Source organism: Haliotis rubra, unplaced genomic scaffold, assembly GCF_003918875.1.
Source record: "Haliotis rubra isolate DU_JTF1 unplaced genomic scaffold, ASM391887v1 Scf59, whole genome shotgun sequence".
Classification (NCBI taxonomy): Eukaryota; Metazoa; Mollusca; class Gastropoda; order Lepetellida; family Haliotidae; genus Haliotis; species Haliotis rubra.
The window spans coordinates 1,457,131-1,473,777 of NW_025767290.1; the positions used below are offsets into that span (position 1 = coordinate 1,457,131).

The 16,647-nt window shown below is 40.5% G+C and overlaps 1 protein-coding gene across 1 annotated transcript in view; it reads right to left on the reverse strand.

Annotated features, from left to right (window-relative positions):
• LOC124254979 (cAMP-specific 3',5'-cyclic phosphodiesterase 4C-like) overlaps nucleotides 1-16,647 on the reverse strand; it is a 471,981-nt gene that overhangs the window by 38,512 nt on the left and 416,822 nt on the right. Inside the window, 1 exon segment of the mRNA XM_046688819.1 lies at nucleotides 8,727-8,839. Within this exon segment, the coding sequence (XP_046544775.1) occupies nucleotides 8,727-8,839 (113 nt within the window).

Consider the following 16,647-nt stretch of genomic DNA (forward strand, 5'->3'; position numbering starts at 1 on the left):
ACCTGACATACAGTCATATAACTGGAAAACCATGTCTGGTGTTCCCTGCAGTAATATTGCTGGAATATTGCTAAAAGCGGCTTAAACTAAACTCACTCACTCACTCACTATAACTGGAAAACTGTCAAAACGACACCCACCTCACTCACTAACCCACACGCAAGACTAGACTGGTTGTCCAAAACACTGATCAAATCAAGGTCATAAGCAAATAACAATTAAAACGAAAATCTTCCATCATTCATTAAATTATGCTAAAAACAAACACGCGTATAATGAAAGGATGGATATCAGAAACTTGTTGTTTTGCCCTCGCCACCCGCTGTATATTTTAGTTGAAATGTGAATAACACAGTATGGATAGAACACCCAAAATTAATTGTCGTCATGAGTTCATAATGGTCTTAGTTTACTGTATTTGCCTATAAACAAGGTGATAACAAATACACTCCCATCTAAAGTGCAGAGAAAGTACAAGCCATCTACAAATGTCTATCTATTAAAAGCCTCCACAAATCCTCCATCTGATTGAGAAGCGTCAACACATCCCAAAAGAGCCATTGTTGTGATTCACCTTAAGTGTCTCTCAGACAAAGAATTCTATCCTTGAACGCAAGTGAAGAGAGAGAACATTGATCAAATGGTACTGATCAGATGACAGAGAGGATGAAGCCATATACGTGTTGTTCAGTACAATATAATACTCAAGTGTCTATTTGTGTCAGAAGTGCGTGTGCCAGTGCAGAAAGGTTTAGAAGTCTGGCACAAAGTTTAAAACTTAATAACATATTATATATTCATTAGGTGTAATTACCTCATTGAACTTTAAGTGAGTGAGCTCAGTTTTACACCATTTTTAGTGTTGGTGGATGGGTGGGTTTGATGGGTGAATGGGTGGGTGGATGGATGGGTATTGCATGGATGGATGGGTGAATGGGTGGGTGGATGGATGGATATTGCATGGATGGATGGATGGGTGGATGAATGGATGGATATTGCATGGATGGATGGATGGATGGATGGGTGAATGGATGGATATTGCATGGATGGATGGATAGGTGGATGGATGGATATTGCATGGATGGATGGATGGGTGAATGGGTGGGTGGATGGATATTGCATGGATGGATGGATGGGTGGATGGATGGATATTGCATGGATGGATGGATGGGTGAATGGGTGGATGGATGGATATTGCATGGATGGATGGATGGGGGGATGGATGGATATTGCATGGATGGATGGATGGGTGAATGGGTGGATGGATGGATATTGCATGGATGGATGGATGGGGGGATGGATGGATATTGCATGGATGGATGGATGGATTGATGGGTGAATGGGTCGGTGGATGGACAGATGAAAATAATACTCAAGTGTCTATTTGTGTCAGAAGTGCTTGTGCCAGTGCAGAAAGGTTTAGAAGTCTGGCACAAAGTTTAAAACTTAATAACATATTATATACTCATTAGGTGTAATTACCTCATTGAGCTTGAAGTGAGTGAGCTCAGTTTTACACCATTTTTAGCAATATTCCAACAATATCACAGCAACAGAAATGGGCTCCACACATTGGACCCAATGGGGGATCAAACCCGGGTTTTTGGTGTGACAAGTGAATGTTTTACGCACTAGGCTACCCTGCAGCCCCTGAACTTTAAGACAATGACAGGTTTAGTCATACACAGTTAAAGTTATACGCCAACCTGTGATCTAATGTTGGACCTTACATCAATAAAGCATGCAAGTAAAATCAATAACAGCTATGATTAACAATGTGGGCTTTGGATGTTCGTTGACTTGTAGAATTACATAAAAGAGTTGTGTGAGTGACGAGTGACATGAGTGAGTGAGTGAGTGGGGTATCGGATGTCGGCTGGTATGATCGAGTGTAATTACTGTGCATCGTGAGCTGTCTCGAGTGGGAGTGTTCTAACGATATGATGTCATGAAACCTCTCTAATGAAGTGATGAGCTGAACATCATGAAAAAAGGGACATGTAACATGGTCATCATTGCTGGTCTTCGTCAACATATTTAATATCATCAATGACATCGAAAAAGGCATCCATTTCCATTTTATGACTGTCACATATTGCTTCTAGGAGATTAAGTGCTGTAACATGGTTTTCATTCCCACATCATTGCTCTGTGGTCTTCGTCAGTGACGTCATAGCACTGTAAGACATCATTAGTGACGTCATTGCACTGTGGTCATCATCAGTCAGTGGCGTCATAGCACTGTGGTCTTCGTCAGTGGCGTCATAGCTCTGTAAGACATCATCAATGACATCATTGCACTGTGGTCTTCATCAGTGGCGTCATAGCACTGTGGTCTTTGTCAGTGACATCATGTGGACATCATCAATGACACCATTGCACTGTGGTCGTCAGTGACATCTCAGCACTGTAAGACATCATCAATGACATCATTGTGCTGTGGTAGCACCTCGTCAGTGACATCATAGCACTGTAAGACATCATCAATGACATCATTGCACTGTGGTCTTCATCAGTGACGTCATAGCACTGTGGTCTTCGTCAGTGACGTCATAGCACTGTAAGACATCATCAATGACATCATTGCACTGTGGTCTACGTCAGTGACGTCATAGCACTGTAAGACATCATCAATGACATCATTGCACTGTGGTCTTCGTCAGTGACGTCATAGCACTGTAAGACATCATCAATGACATCATTGCACTGTGGTCTTCGTCAGTGACGTCATAGCACTGTGGTCTTCGTCAGTGACGTCATAGCACTGTAAGACATCATCAATGACATCATTGCACTGTGGTCTTCGTCAGTGATGTCATAGCACTGTGGTCTTCGTCAGTGACGTCATAGCACTGTAAGACATCATCAATGACACTGCACTAAAGACATCATCAGTGACATCATAGCACTGTGGTCTTCGTCAGTGACGTCATAGCACTGTAAGACATCATCAATGACATCATTGCACTGTGGTCTTCGTCAGTGACATCATAGCACTGTGGACATCATCAATGATGTCATTGCACTGTGGTCTTCGTCAGTGACGTCATAGCACTGTAAGACATCATCAATGACATCATAGCACTGTGGTCTTCGTCAGTGACGTCATAGCACTGTAAGACATCATCAATGACATCATAGTGCTGTGAGGCATTATCAATAAAACGTCACCACATGCTAAAGATTGAAGTTATTTGTTTTTCATCCATACTGACTGACTGACTGGGTTTGGTTTTACGAACCGCTTTAAGCAATATTCCAGCAATATCACGGCGGGGGACACCACAAATGGGCTTCACATATTGTACCCATGTGGGGATTCAAACCCGGGTCTTCAGCGTGACGAGCCAACGCTTTAACCACTAGGCTACCCCACCAGCCCCTTTCCATCCATATGTGGTCAATATGTTTAAAAATGATAACTACAATTTCTTATACTTTTATAGGAAAACATTGATATGGTGATTCATCAACGTGCAATCAGCAGTTGATATCATGAGCACGATCAACATCTCCATGGTAACATGACACGCAACAAGCCAAGTAACCGAATCTCATCACCAAGTGTGAGCGAAGGAGTGTGTTTAGTTTGACTCCACACTCAGCAATATTCTGGCCATATCGTGTCAGTCTGTAAATAATCGAGTCTGGACCAGACAATCCAGTGACCAACAGCATGAGCATCAACCTACGTAGTTGGGATACAATTACATGTGTCAACCAAATCAGCGAGTCTGACCACCCAATCCTGTTAGTCACCTTTTACGACAAGCATGGGTTACTGGAGATCAAACTAACCCGGATCTTCACTGGTGTGTGACCAAGTAGATATGGTTATCCCCGTATGACCTTAACTCTGATGAACCCTTCTGGATGGATTGGGTGAATGGGTGGATGGATGGATGGATGGATGGATGGGTGGATGGATGGATGGATATTACATGGATGGATGGATGGATGATGGATGGTGTGGATGGATGGATGGATGGATGGATGGATGGATGGATGGATGGATGGATGGATGGATGGGTGGATGGATGGGTGGATGGATATTGCATGGATGGATGGGTGGATGGATGGATGGATGGATGGGTGATGGATGGATGGGTGGATGGATGGATGGATGGATGGATGGATATTGCATGGATGGATGGATGGATGGGTGAATGGATGGATGGATGGATGGATATTGCATGGATGGATGGATGGATGGATGGGTGGATGGATGGATGGATGGATGGATGGATGGATGATGATGGATGGGTGATGGATGGATGGATGGGTGGATGGATGGATGGATGGATGGATGGATGGATGGATGGATGGATGGATGGATGGATGGATGGATGGATGGATGGATGGGTGGATGGATGGATGGATGGATGGATGGATGATATTGGATGGATGGATGGATGGATGGATGATGGATGGATGGATGGATGGATGCATGGATGGATGGATGGGTGGATGGATGGATATTGATGGATGGATGGATGGGTGATGGGTGGATGGATGGATGGATGGATGGATGGATGGATGGATGGATGGATATTGCATGGATGGATGGATGTGAATGGGTGGATGGATGGATATTGCATGGATGGATGGATGGGTGGATGGATGGATATTGCATGGATGGATGGATGGATGGATATTGCATGGATGGATGGATGGATGGATGGGTGGATGGATGGATATTGCATGGATGATGGATGGGTGAATGAGTGGATGGATGGATATTGCATGGATGGATGGACGGATGGGTGAATGGGTGGGTGGATGGACAGATGAATGGATGAACTTAAAGTTTTTGGTGCTTGTGAAGGCTCAGCAACGTACATTACATTCACTTGCTCTGATTCCTGTTCCAGTGACCAACCATCAAGACAGCAACAGACTCGACCTTGAGCAGCAAGGTCAACACTATGCCCAGGGGAACCCAGACTACATCATCTGACACAAACTTCAAAGACCTAACCAAACTGTATCCACACTGTCCTTGACAATTCTTGACATTCAGTTTCATAAAAGTAAGCCATTCCTCTTCGTCCCACTCACTGGTTCACAGGTCCAAGGCTTATTCCACAGACTAATCAATGGCTTACAAAAACTAGGACACAAGTCAGCAATCCTACTGACCTAAAGCCTCCAGATCTGTTCCTCATATTCACTCCAGCCCTCAATCCTAACATAATCACATTAGCTTTGCAACAGCCTTAATGGTTCTTATATAATTACTCTAATAAAAAGAACAGCAAATGTAATTTGTCATATTAGACGTGATGTGTCTCAAAGGATTCTGTGAATCACACTTTTTTTCCCCATCTCAGAATCCCTATAATATTCATGTCAGCATGTATGTCTTCTTTTATCAAAAGCTGCACTAATCTCACTCAGGATACTGCCCCAAATAATATGTCTCAAAATCATTTCATCCTTCGCATCAATTTCAATACAAGCAAAAAAACACAAAAAACTGCTCTACATACAAAAAAGTAATAGATGTTTAATCCTTTGTTCTGATATAGAAAAAATAGCGACAAAACTAATTTCCTTAACCAAAAGAAATCTCTGCTGAAAGCGTAGTCTACTGTATGATTGCAGCTTGATCATAAGCATTTACTACCCCTTTATGAACTTTATAGAACATTCAAAGTAAGGATATTTTTAACATGAATCAATCCTTCAGTGTCCAAAAAAGACCTAAAAAGTGTCAGAAATACTTTCTTTTTCATCATCATAAAGATCCACACGTTAGCAATTAATCGTAATGGTAGATTAACTATTCCTGTGAGCAATACTGGCCTCCATAGCTATTCATTAAGGGCTGCTCCTGTAGACGACGCTCCGATTAGAACACCAGGGATGGTGCACGACAAAGAAACTGAACTGTCACTGTCCACACAGCTCCTATTTCTGTCCAAACCTTTAATACAATCTATGTCCAATTTCTAAATATATTGGTCTTCAATGCGTCCAGTAAAAGACATGATAACAGAACGTCCTTGCTACCAGCCTCAGGGGAAACCTGGACTATTTCTAGTTTCCATAAAAAAGAAGGGCGTGCAGGGAGAGGTATTTGAAGATGTATTTCAATAGATTCGACACAGTGCCCTATTAAAGTTCTGGTACTCTTAATTCTGTGTACCTTAATTCTTAACCATTGCATTTAATGTCGTACAATAGACGATCAACTTGTGAAAGATCTCTGAAATACATCCCAAGCACAAGAAGTTTAAAAAATACACATTCTTTTGATGATGTACTTATAATAGATTTAGTTCTGTGATATTTTTGGACATCACTGAAATTTTACTCACACCTGTTCTGGTAACCATGGTTTCGTGAAGACATTTATATGACAACAATAATATTTATAATGCCCCAACCCAAGCATGCTCTAAGAACTTCATTACTGTGTTGATTTATTGGTATGCACTCTATTTCCATTCTCAGCTCCATGGGGAGTGTACAACTCAAACTAACCACAAGGCAGTAGAGTCTGACATGACCTGTTATTGGACGCCCTCAGATAGTAGTTTAGCAGTAGACAATTAAGATCTGATTTCAATGAGACAGCTATAATCATGAAATATCTTAAGTCTTTCTCACTCCTTTCCAAACAATCCAACCGATGATGATCTGGATTAGAATTGATCTTCAGTAACCCATGCTTGTTGTAAGATGTGACTACCGGGATCGGGTGGTCAGGCTCGCTGACTTGGTTGACACATGTCATTGTATCCCAACTGGGTAGATCGATGCTCATGCTGTTGATCACTGGATTGTCTGGTCCAGACTCAATTATTTACAGACTGCCACCATATAGCTGAGTGCTGTATAAAAACTAACCTCACTCACTCCAAACAATCCAGCTTCACAGAGTAGAGACATTATCCACATATGGAATCAGGTTTAATGTTTTTCCCCAAACGCACCAACAGTACAGTGAGCACTTGAAATACCACGTAAATGTAACAGGCCATGCAGTCATCCCACAGGTGACATCCTCTTGGAGGTTAACCTCTTTCCCAGATAGCATTCGGACGTTGGCCCAACATTGGCAATGTTGGCAAAACCATTGCCAATGTTGGGCCAACGTCTGAATGATATCTTGGTTGGTCTTGTGGACAAGGAGTCCACCTTCAGAACAGGTCTGTGGTTTGAATCCCAGTACAGGACTCAGAACTTTTATGGGCCCTACATAGACAAACCCAAACTGAAGTATACAAGTTTTATTTTGTTATCACACCATATGGAAATAAAATAGTATGTCTAGACTTATATTTGTAACAAATTATATCCTTTCCATTAAATATTTCATTCAATATTGTCTACATGAATTTTGGCAAAATTGGGTGTGAAGTTATGCTTGGGTGTGCAGCATTGCCAAGAACATTTACCACAAGATATAGTAATATTGTTGGAATATTGGAAAAATATCATAAAACTATACCCACTAACTCCCTCTGAATTAGAAACAGAAGCATATAACAGGATGAATGCTCTAAATCCTGCACTTTGAACAAATGTAACTTCTATCTTTTTAAATTTCTAAATTTAATTAACTGCAATTTAAAAAACAATAATCATATATTTAAGTTAATTAAATAGTTTATTACTGACTACCCAGAGATTGAGGGTTAGCATTCTTAAATAAAAAAACAATGATATGCCCTATTCTTTCTGGTTAAAGCCCCCAGAACTGCTGGAACAAGGTATGGACTGTCATGTCACTGCATAAACTCTGATAGAAGATGATGATGTATGCCTAAAAATACATTATCCCCAGACAAGAACTCCCTAACCTTGTCTTCTAGTCCTGTAGAATAGATGGCATAGGGTAAAGGGTGACCTGGTGCAGTGAGACTATCCATCATCACCACTGTATTGCCTCAGTCACATATATAATTATATGATCTAAGGAGACATATCCCAAGTGCAACACATTCATCAACTCCAGGAGTTGGAACAGGACTGTGGCCTTCGGGGCATTGCTTCTGGCCACTGCCTTCAGGGCTTAGAAGGACCTTGTTTTGGGAAATGGCGGACATTTTTCTTTCTAAAGTGATCATTGTTTTTTGACAAGTTGATAATCAATTAATGGTTGATAATGAATATAATATGAAATTCATATCTCAGGAAAATCATTAGCCTTGTGATGAGGTTGTACTGAATGATAAGTCCATGTTACTATTCACCTGACAAAGGGGCAAGGAAAAGCCCAGAAACAACGTTGTGTATAGAATAAACAAGAAGTTGACATCAATAATATTTTGTCTTAAAAGATAAGTCCATGGATGTACAATAATTCTTTCCTTATAATGGGTAAGTCCAGATAAGCTGAGCACAACAGTCTTTCATAGGGAAAATATTCCTTACTATTTATATGATATAGGAAATATGATTAAAACTGATAGTGATCTTCAGAGACTTTGAAGGGCTAAGACTGACTGACTGACTGAGTTTGGTTTTACGCCGCTTTTAGCAATATTCCAGCAACATCACGGCTGGGGACACCAGAAATGGGCTTCACACATTGTACCCATGTGGGGATTCGAACCCGGGTCTTCGGCTTGACGAGTCAGAAGGGCTAAGAAATTGTCAAAAGTGTAAATCATATACATGTAAAAGTTTGCTAGATGACGTGTTTCTGATAGAGTGATGGCTTTCCTTGCTAGATGCCATGTCCCTGACGGAACGGTGTGAACAAAACCAAGGCTTACCTTGCTAGATGCCATGTCACTGACGGAGCGATGTGTCTGGATGGTCTCTAGCTGGTCCAGACACCAGTCTAGCTCCTCCAGGGTCTCCACTGCCAACTTCATGTATGTGTCATCTACAAAAAATAACATTTCTCAATAAAATACGACAAGTCCATTGAAATCAATCAAAGAAGTCCAAGTCAAGGATACAGCAAACTGTCGCAACAAACACTCATAGTTCAATAATTTCATCTTTTATTTCAATCTCCCTTCATGATGTAATGTCATATTGCAATATTTGTCAATAGTTTCAACAATTTTCATATTCTAACTACCAGGAAAATATCCAACATTTTGATGTTTAACTAAAATATTGTCACCAGTTTCAACACAAAGGTCTTCACATGACAACTACCAGGAAAATATCCAGCATTATGTTAAAATGGAATATTGTCACCAGTTTCAACACAAAGATCTTCACATGACAACTACCACGGAAATATCTAACATTATGTTAAAATGGAATATTGTCACCAGTTTCAACACAAAGGTTTCCACATTTTAACCACCAGAAGGCAGTCAACTTTAAGAACATTAACTGGACTATTTGTCAATAATCAGGAACTATTCTACCAGCACACAAGGGACATTAACCTAGCCATTATCAACATATGAACAAAAGATTTTTACAATGACTCTCCTATATTTAACTCCACCATTTTCCACATGGTGTAACGTGTATACGACAAAATCTCCCACATCCCCAGTGACGTCATCCACTCCATCACTTATCAGAGGCGCCTGGCAGTAAGGGGTCTCATTAGTGTGCTCTGATTGATTCCGCTGACAGAAATGCATGATAGTTTGAATAAGTTCAATTTCAGGCGGTTCACATTTGGTCAATGATTATGCAATTATTTCAATTACTTACAATTTCTCTTCTTATTCTAATTTCAACAATTTCACCTCTTTTGAATCTATGTGGTGTCATTTCTGATGTCCCCCGCCGAGATATTTCTGGAATATTGCTAAAAGCAATGTAAAACTTCACTCACTCACTCATGTACTGTGATTAAATGCTTGTATGGATTATCACCTTTTAAAGATTCAACAGGTTTGTGAGTTTAATATGGTGTGTGTGTGTGTGTGTGTGTGTGTGTGTGTGTGTGTGTGTGTGTGTGTGTGTGTGTGTGTGTTTGCGTGTGTGTGTTTGCGTGTGTGTGTTTGCGTGTGTGTGTTTGCGTGTGTGTGCATGTGCATGAGAGAAAATGTAGCTATAAGGGGGCAACTAGAAATTATATCCAATCATTTTGAACAATTCCTTTGCCGTACCCCTAGATATATATACAGTATTTTATAGAATGACACTAGGGCTGGGACGGATCCAAATTTTCTACCCGGGTACCCTACCCCCCATTCCCTTACCCTACCTGGATACCCATCCTGACATCAAATTTGTAAGAAAGGTCGATAGATTTTTCAGCTCGGAGACTAAAAGTTTGAGTTTTTTAATATCTTAACCATGTTATTATATTTAAATGAAGTGACTGTAATTATGCCTAAATCCTCAAAGACAATACAACTTTTTAATCATGAAAGAATAATATATTACATTGTTTAATCTATTAGTCGCATGATCATAACGGGTCCGGGTATTGAGATGGGTACCCAGGTCCAACTCACTATCCACCCGTCCCAGCCCTGAATTATACACATTTCCAATTCAAGGCCTCTTGAACAAATTCGTCTCTGCTATTGTTCTATGTTAATGCCATCAGTATGCCATTGAAGGAGTGTTTTTACAGAATTTTACCATTTTCCAAAGGCAAATTGTCCTGCCTGTACTAATCCATGCTGATGCCAGGTTATAGTGCAGTCCCCCTGTGATACCATGTCACAGTTTAACATGAATGCCCCACCCAGACACAGTATACTGACCCGTAACTGACCAGCCCCAATGTGACCCCCTCCTGCCAAGCTCCAGGCTGGTTAACAACAAGTACCATTGTTTAATGACACAGCCTGGGATTGGGCCACAGACCTTCCCCTTTCTAGGAAGACACCCTATCTACTAGACCATGAAGTAGTCTGTTGATGACTGAGGTTTTAGATTTTTAGATTTTGTATAGGGACCCTTAAATAGGAGTGAGTGAGTGAATCAGTAAGTAAGTTTAGTTTTACACCCCACTCAGCTATATTCCAGCAGTCTGTAAGTAATCGAGTCTGGATCAGACAATCCAGAGATCAACAGCATGAGCATCGATCTACGCAATTGAGAAACAATGACATGTGCCCACCAAGCAGCAAATCTCATCCTGTTAGACGCCTCTTACGACAAGCATAGGTTACTTGCATCAATTCTCACCCAGATCTTCACGGGTTGACTCTTAAATATGAACCGTTTGACCCCTTGACAATTATTCCTAATCTAGATGGCTGTACAAGAATGGAGCTGTTTGCATGAGGGGAGTTAAATTATGTCGGAAGATTCACCTACAGAAGGGGCGGTTAGTGGGTAGCCTAGTGTCATTTCTGATGTCCCCCACGAGATATTTCTGGAATATTGCTAAAAGCAATGTAAAACTTCACTCACTCACTCATGTACTGTGATTAAATGCTTGTATGGATTATCACCTTTTAAAGATTCAACAGGTTTGTGAGTTTAATATGGTGTGTGTGTGTGTGTGTGTGTGTGTGTGTGTGTGTGTGTGTGTGTGTGTGCTGTGTGTGTGTGTGTGTGTGTGTGTGTGTGTGTGTGTGTCTATGCGGTGTGTGTTTATGCAGTGTGCATGTGCATGAGAGAAAATGTAGCTATAAGGGGCAACTAGAAATTATATCCAATCATTTTGAACAATTCCTTTGCCGTACCCCTAGATATATATACAGTATTTTATAGAATGACACTAGGGCTGGGACGGATCCAAATTTTCTACCCGGGTACCCTACCCCCCATTCCCTTACCCTACCTGGATACCCATCCTGACATCAAATTTGTAAGAAAGGTCGATAGATTTTTCAGCTCGGAGACTAAAAGTTTGAGTTTTTTAATATCTTAACCATGTTATTATATTTAAATGAAGTGACTGTAATTATGCCTAAATCCTCAAAGACAATACAACTTTTTAATCATGAAAGAATAATATATTACATTGTTTAATCTATTAGTCGCATGATCATAACGGGTCCGGGTATTGAGATGGGTACCCAGGTCCAACTCACTATCCACCCGTCCCAGCCCTGAATTATACACATTTCCAATTCAAGGCCTCTTGAACAAATTCGTCTCTGCTATTGTTCTATGTTAATGCCATCAGTATGCCATTGAAGGAGTGTTTTTACAGAATTTTACCATTTTCCAAAGGCAAATTGTCCTGCCTGTACTAATCCATGCTGATGCCAGGTTATAGTGCAGTCCCCTGTGATACCATGTCACAGTTTAACATGAATGCCCCACCCAGACACAGTATACTGACCCAGAACTGACCAGCCCCAAGTTGACCCCTCCTGCCAAGCTCCAGGCTGGTTAACAACAAGTACCATTGTTTAATGACACAGCCTTGATTGAACCACAGACCTTCCCTTTCTGGGAAGACACCCTATCTACTAGACCATGAAGCAGTCTGTTGATGACTGAGGTTTTAGATTTTTTTGACTCAACCATAACATAGGGACCCTTAAATAGGAGTGAGTGAGTGAATCAGTAAGTAAGTTTAGTTTTACACCCCACTCAGCTATATTCCAGCAGTCTGTAAGTAATCGAAGTCTGGATCAGACAATCCAGAGATCAACAGCATGAGCATCGATCTACGCAATTGAGAAACAATGACATGTGCCAACCAAGCAGCAAATCTCATCCTGTTAGACGCCTCTTACGACAAGCATAGGTTACTTGCATCAATTCTCACCCAGATCTTCACGGGTTGACTCTTAAATATGAACCGTTTGACCCCTTGACAATTATTCCTAATCTAGATGGCTGTACAAGAACGGAGCTGTTTGCATGAGGGGAGTTAAATTATGTCGGAAGATTCACCTACAGAAAAGGGGCGGTGGGGTAGCCATCATGTGGTTAAAGCGTTCGCATGGGTCACTTGTGGTGTGGTGTCCGCCATGATATTGCTGGAATATTGCTAAAAGCGGCGTAAAACTATACTCAGTCAGTCACCTACAAAAGTACACAATCGGTTTCGACACGTGACACAGACACAAGATGAAAACAAGACGATGTTGACGTCACTGTTGTTGTTATCAGGGCCTGGGACAGTAGAGTGGTGTCAAACAGATAATTCACTTCATCGGATCAACGTCATACTTCAAGACGATGGACAGGTCCTGATAAGAACTATATGCCTACCAACACGACCCTTCATTGATAACAAACCTGACCACTACTCCAGCTGTGACAGAAATACCACGTGGCAAAAAATCTGTGAGAATTAATGTTATTACCGTGTTCTGGGCAGTTCTTTTATGCCTCATGGCTATCAAAACTTTGAAGGGCTGCGATGTAGAAGTGGAATGCATAAGGAAAGCAAGATTTATGGATGTCAACTTCTTTATTAGGAATAACACGACGTTTTGGAGCATATGCTTGCTCCTTCATCAGGTGAATGGTAGGGACTATCTAGGGGATATATATATATACATACACAAGGCACTACATGTTTAACAATGTTGAGGAAATCTAATCACAGAGGGTTCAAATCCATGAATATGTAATACAAACATGAGACCAGTGATACACTAAGACAACACGGTAATAGATGTGATGGGATATAGTGAGTGAGTGAGTTTAGTTTTACGTCGCACTCAGCAATATTCCAGCTATATGGCGGCGGTCTGTAAATAATCGAGTCTGGACCAGACAATCCAGTGATCAACAGCATGAGCATCGATCTGCGCAATTGGGAACCGATGACATGTGTCAACCAAGTCAGCAAGCCTGACCACCCGATCCCGTTAGTCGCCTCTTACAACAAGCATAGTCGCCTTTTGTGGCAAGCATGGGTTGCTGAAGACCTATTCTACCCCGGATCTTCACGGGTCTCATTGGATGTAGAATACAAATACGAGGAGGCCAGTGATACAGAGATACTGGCCTTACTTCCTGTTATTCACAATAAAGAAGTTGACGCCCATAAATCTTGCTTTTCTCATGGCTATTACAATAAATTTCCTGTTCTCTAAATCTGCCCACATTTGAGCAGGATAGTTAAAGTTTGATTTGGTGATAAAAAGACTATTCTTTAATGCCTGAGTCTAATTATAATAAATTTTCTGTTCTCAAAACCTGTCCAGATTTACTCCTGCATCTTTCAATTTAGTGGGGAGGGGCTTGGAATGGGGGATGAGGCTGACGGTGTTGTTGATGTATGAATTTTGTTGTGAAAATGTTTGCTAGGTAAAAAACAGGATAACTACATTGATCAGGATTTGAAGTTTGATTTAGACTGGTGATTAAAAAACCCCAACTTGGCCGGGGACTTCCAACCATGACATTTATAACACAAATACAAAAACTCCAAGACCTGATTATATTTACATAAAAAAATGAGTAAGAAATTTCTCATTTAACTCAAATGAAATTTTAGCACAAAATTCTTTTTGCAGTTCAGTTTGCAGGGAGCACTGGTTGAAATAAAGTCACATAAAAATTAAGTTTAATTTTCTAGTTATGCAAGCTAATAAGAATTTGAATAAATAAAATAACTTCCTCCATTCATGCTTCCCTTTCAATATAAAAACCTGTGAGAAGCAAGAACTGTCAGAAAACAAAGAACATTTCCATATCATTCAGATTTAAAAACATACTTTTCAAAGTCAACCTGAGAGGCCAAATATTTGTTAATATTTCACACGTATGTCATATGATTTTTCTTAAAAATAAAAACAAACAGAAGGTGAAACAATTATTGCTCATCAATATGATTTGCTGCAGGTGTTTTACTCCTAGGGGGGGGGTGGGGTAGCCTAATGGTTAAAGTGTTGGCTCGTCACGCCGAAGACCCGGGTTCGAATCCCCACATGGGTACAATGTGTGAAGCCCATTTCTGGTGTCCCCCGCCGCGATGTTGCTGGAATATTGCTAAAAGCAGCGTAAAACCAAAACTCAGTCAGTCAGTCCTAGGGGAGGCTGACTTATTCATCAATGATACAAACAAAGAAAGTAATTCATGATTCAAGCACCTGCCTCAGCAATGAATCATACAAGTTTAACCTTCAGTAGCATGAATCATTGTACTGGAATCTTTAATTCTACAGCATGATCCGTATTTTAACTCACATTATCCACTCATCCAATCAAAAGCATGTTCATTAATGAATTCATTAAGCTATGACTCACAAACTTACTTCATCCTGTTAATGCTATGTACTGAAACGATTTCCTCCACGTGTCAGTAGGGATAAAACACATCAAATGTTATTAATATATCATCAAACAGAATTTATCTGTTTCTTATCTTTGATAATTATTTCTAATCTCTGAAAAATGTACCTTAATGGATATACAGTCATTCAAGAGTTGTTTCCCTTCATTCATTTTTGGTTTTGATTGCTGTGAGCGGGCGGATTTATCTCTTCAGTTATTTGAGTGATGAAGTTACAGGATATCGTGATAAAGTTACTCAGGGAGTATATGATGAGGAAAGTATCAAACAAATATTCACTGAAAACTTAGCCTAACCAGCTGTAGTTTCCCTACCACTTATAGTCTGTTTGCAGTGAAAACGTACCGATGAATTTCACTTTAAACAAAAACGTAAATCAAATAAAGAGAAATTAGAAGTGCGAATCCTCATGATTTTACCTTGCCAATTGAACATTTAAATCTCAGAATTTTATTCAACTTAGGATAAAACTTGTTTAACAAACAATCATAGTTTTAAATCGCTATTATTGGTTTGTATTACAAGGGGGGTATGCACATTAAATGAAACACCGAGAACAAGTAGGGTTGGTCTAAGTTAACGCTCATCACGTACTGCACGTGCATTTGTATCACTGTTCCAATTACTGCGTTTACTCCCTTGTAATACAAACCAATAATAGCGATTTGAAACTATGATCGTAGATCGTACAGACTATAGGAGTGTATCAGTTTCTCTAGCACAGTGGAGAGTTGGCAATGGAGAGTTGTCTCCCTTGGAAGGGCTGGAGTCAAACGATCCAGCATTTGTTGAGATTATGATGAATGTTATATGACCTTCCTTCTGTATTCACATAAACATCTAGACCCCACACAATTTTAGACATATTTTTACACTAACCTGACACAGTTTGACTGAAGTACTTTCAAAAGAAAAGCCTTTGTTGTCATTCTAAAATACTTTTTTAGAGTAGCATTGAACCTGGCTTCTTCTTGAATTATTGTCAAAAGCAATGTTGGATGCAATACTCACCATGATGCAATCACTCATTTATCAACTCATTCACTCATTTATTCTCTCTCTCACACTCTCTCTCTCAACCATCCTCCAACTCACCTGTTAACTCACTCGCCTGTTACCCATGAAGGTCCAGGTTAGAATATTGATCTTCAGTAACCCATGCTTGTCGTAAGAGGCGACAAACGGGATTGGGTGGTCATGCTCACTGACTTGGTTGACACATGTCATCGGTTCCCAAATGCACAGATCGATGCTCATGCTGTTGATCACTGGATTGTCTGAAGACTCGATTATTTACAGACTGACGCCATATAGCTGGAATATTGCTGAGTGTGGCGTAAAACTCAACTCACTCACTCACTCGCTTGTCCTACCACTCACTCAACAAATAGTTCACTTAGCTTTCCTCACAGCTTGTTGTTGATCACTCACTCACCCCACTCACTCACCTTGCAGCTTATTGCCGCTGGGGGACAGCTGTTGATCACTCACTCACTCACCTTGCAGCTTGTTGCCGCTGGGGGACAGCTGTTGATCACTCACTCACTCACTCA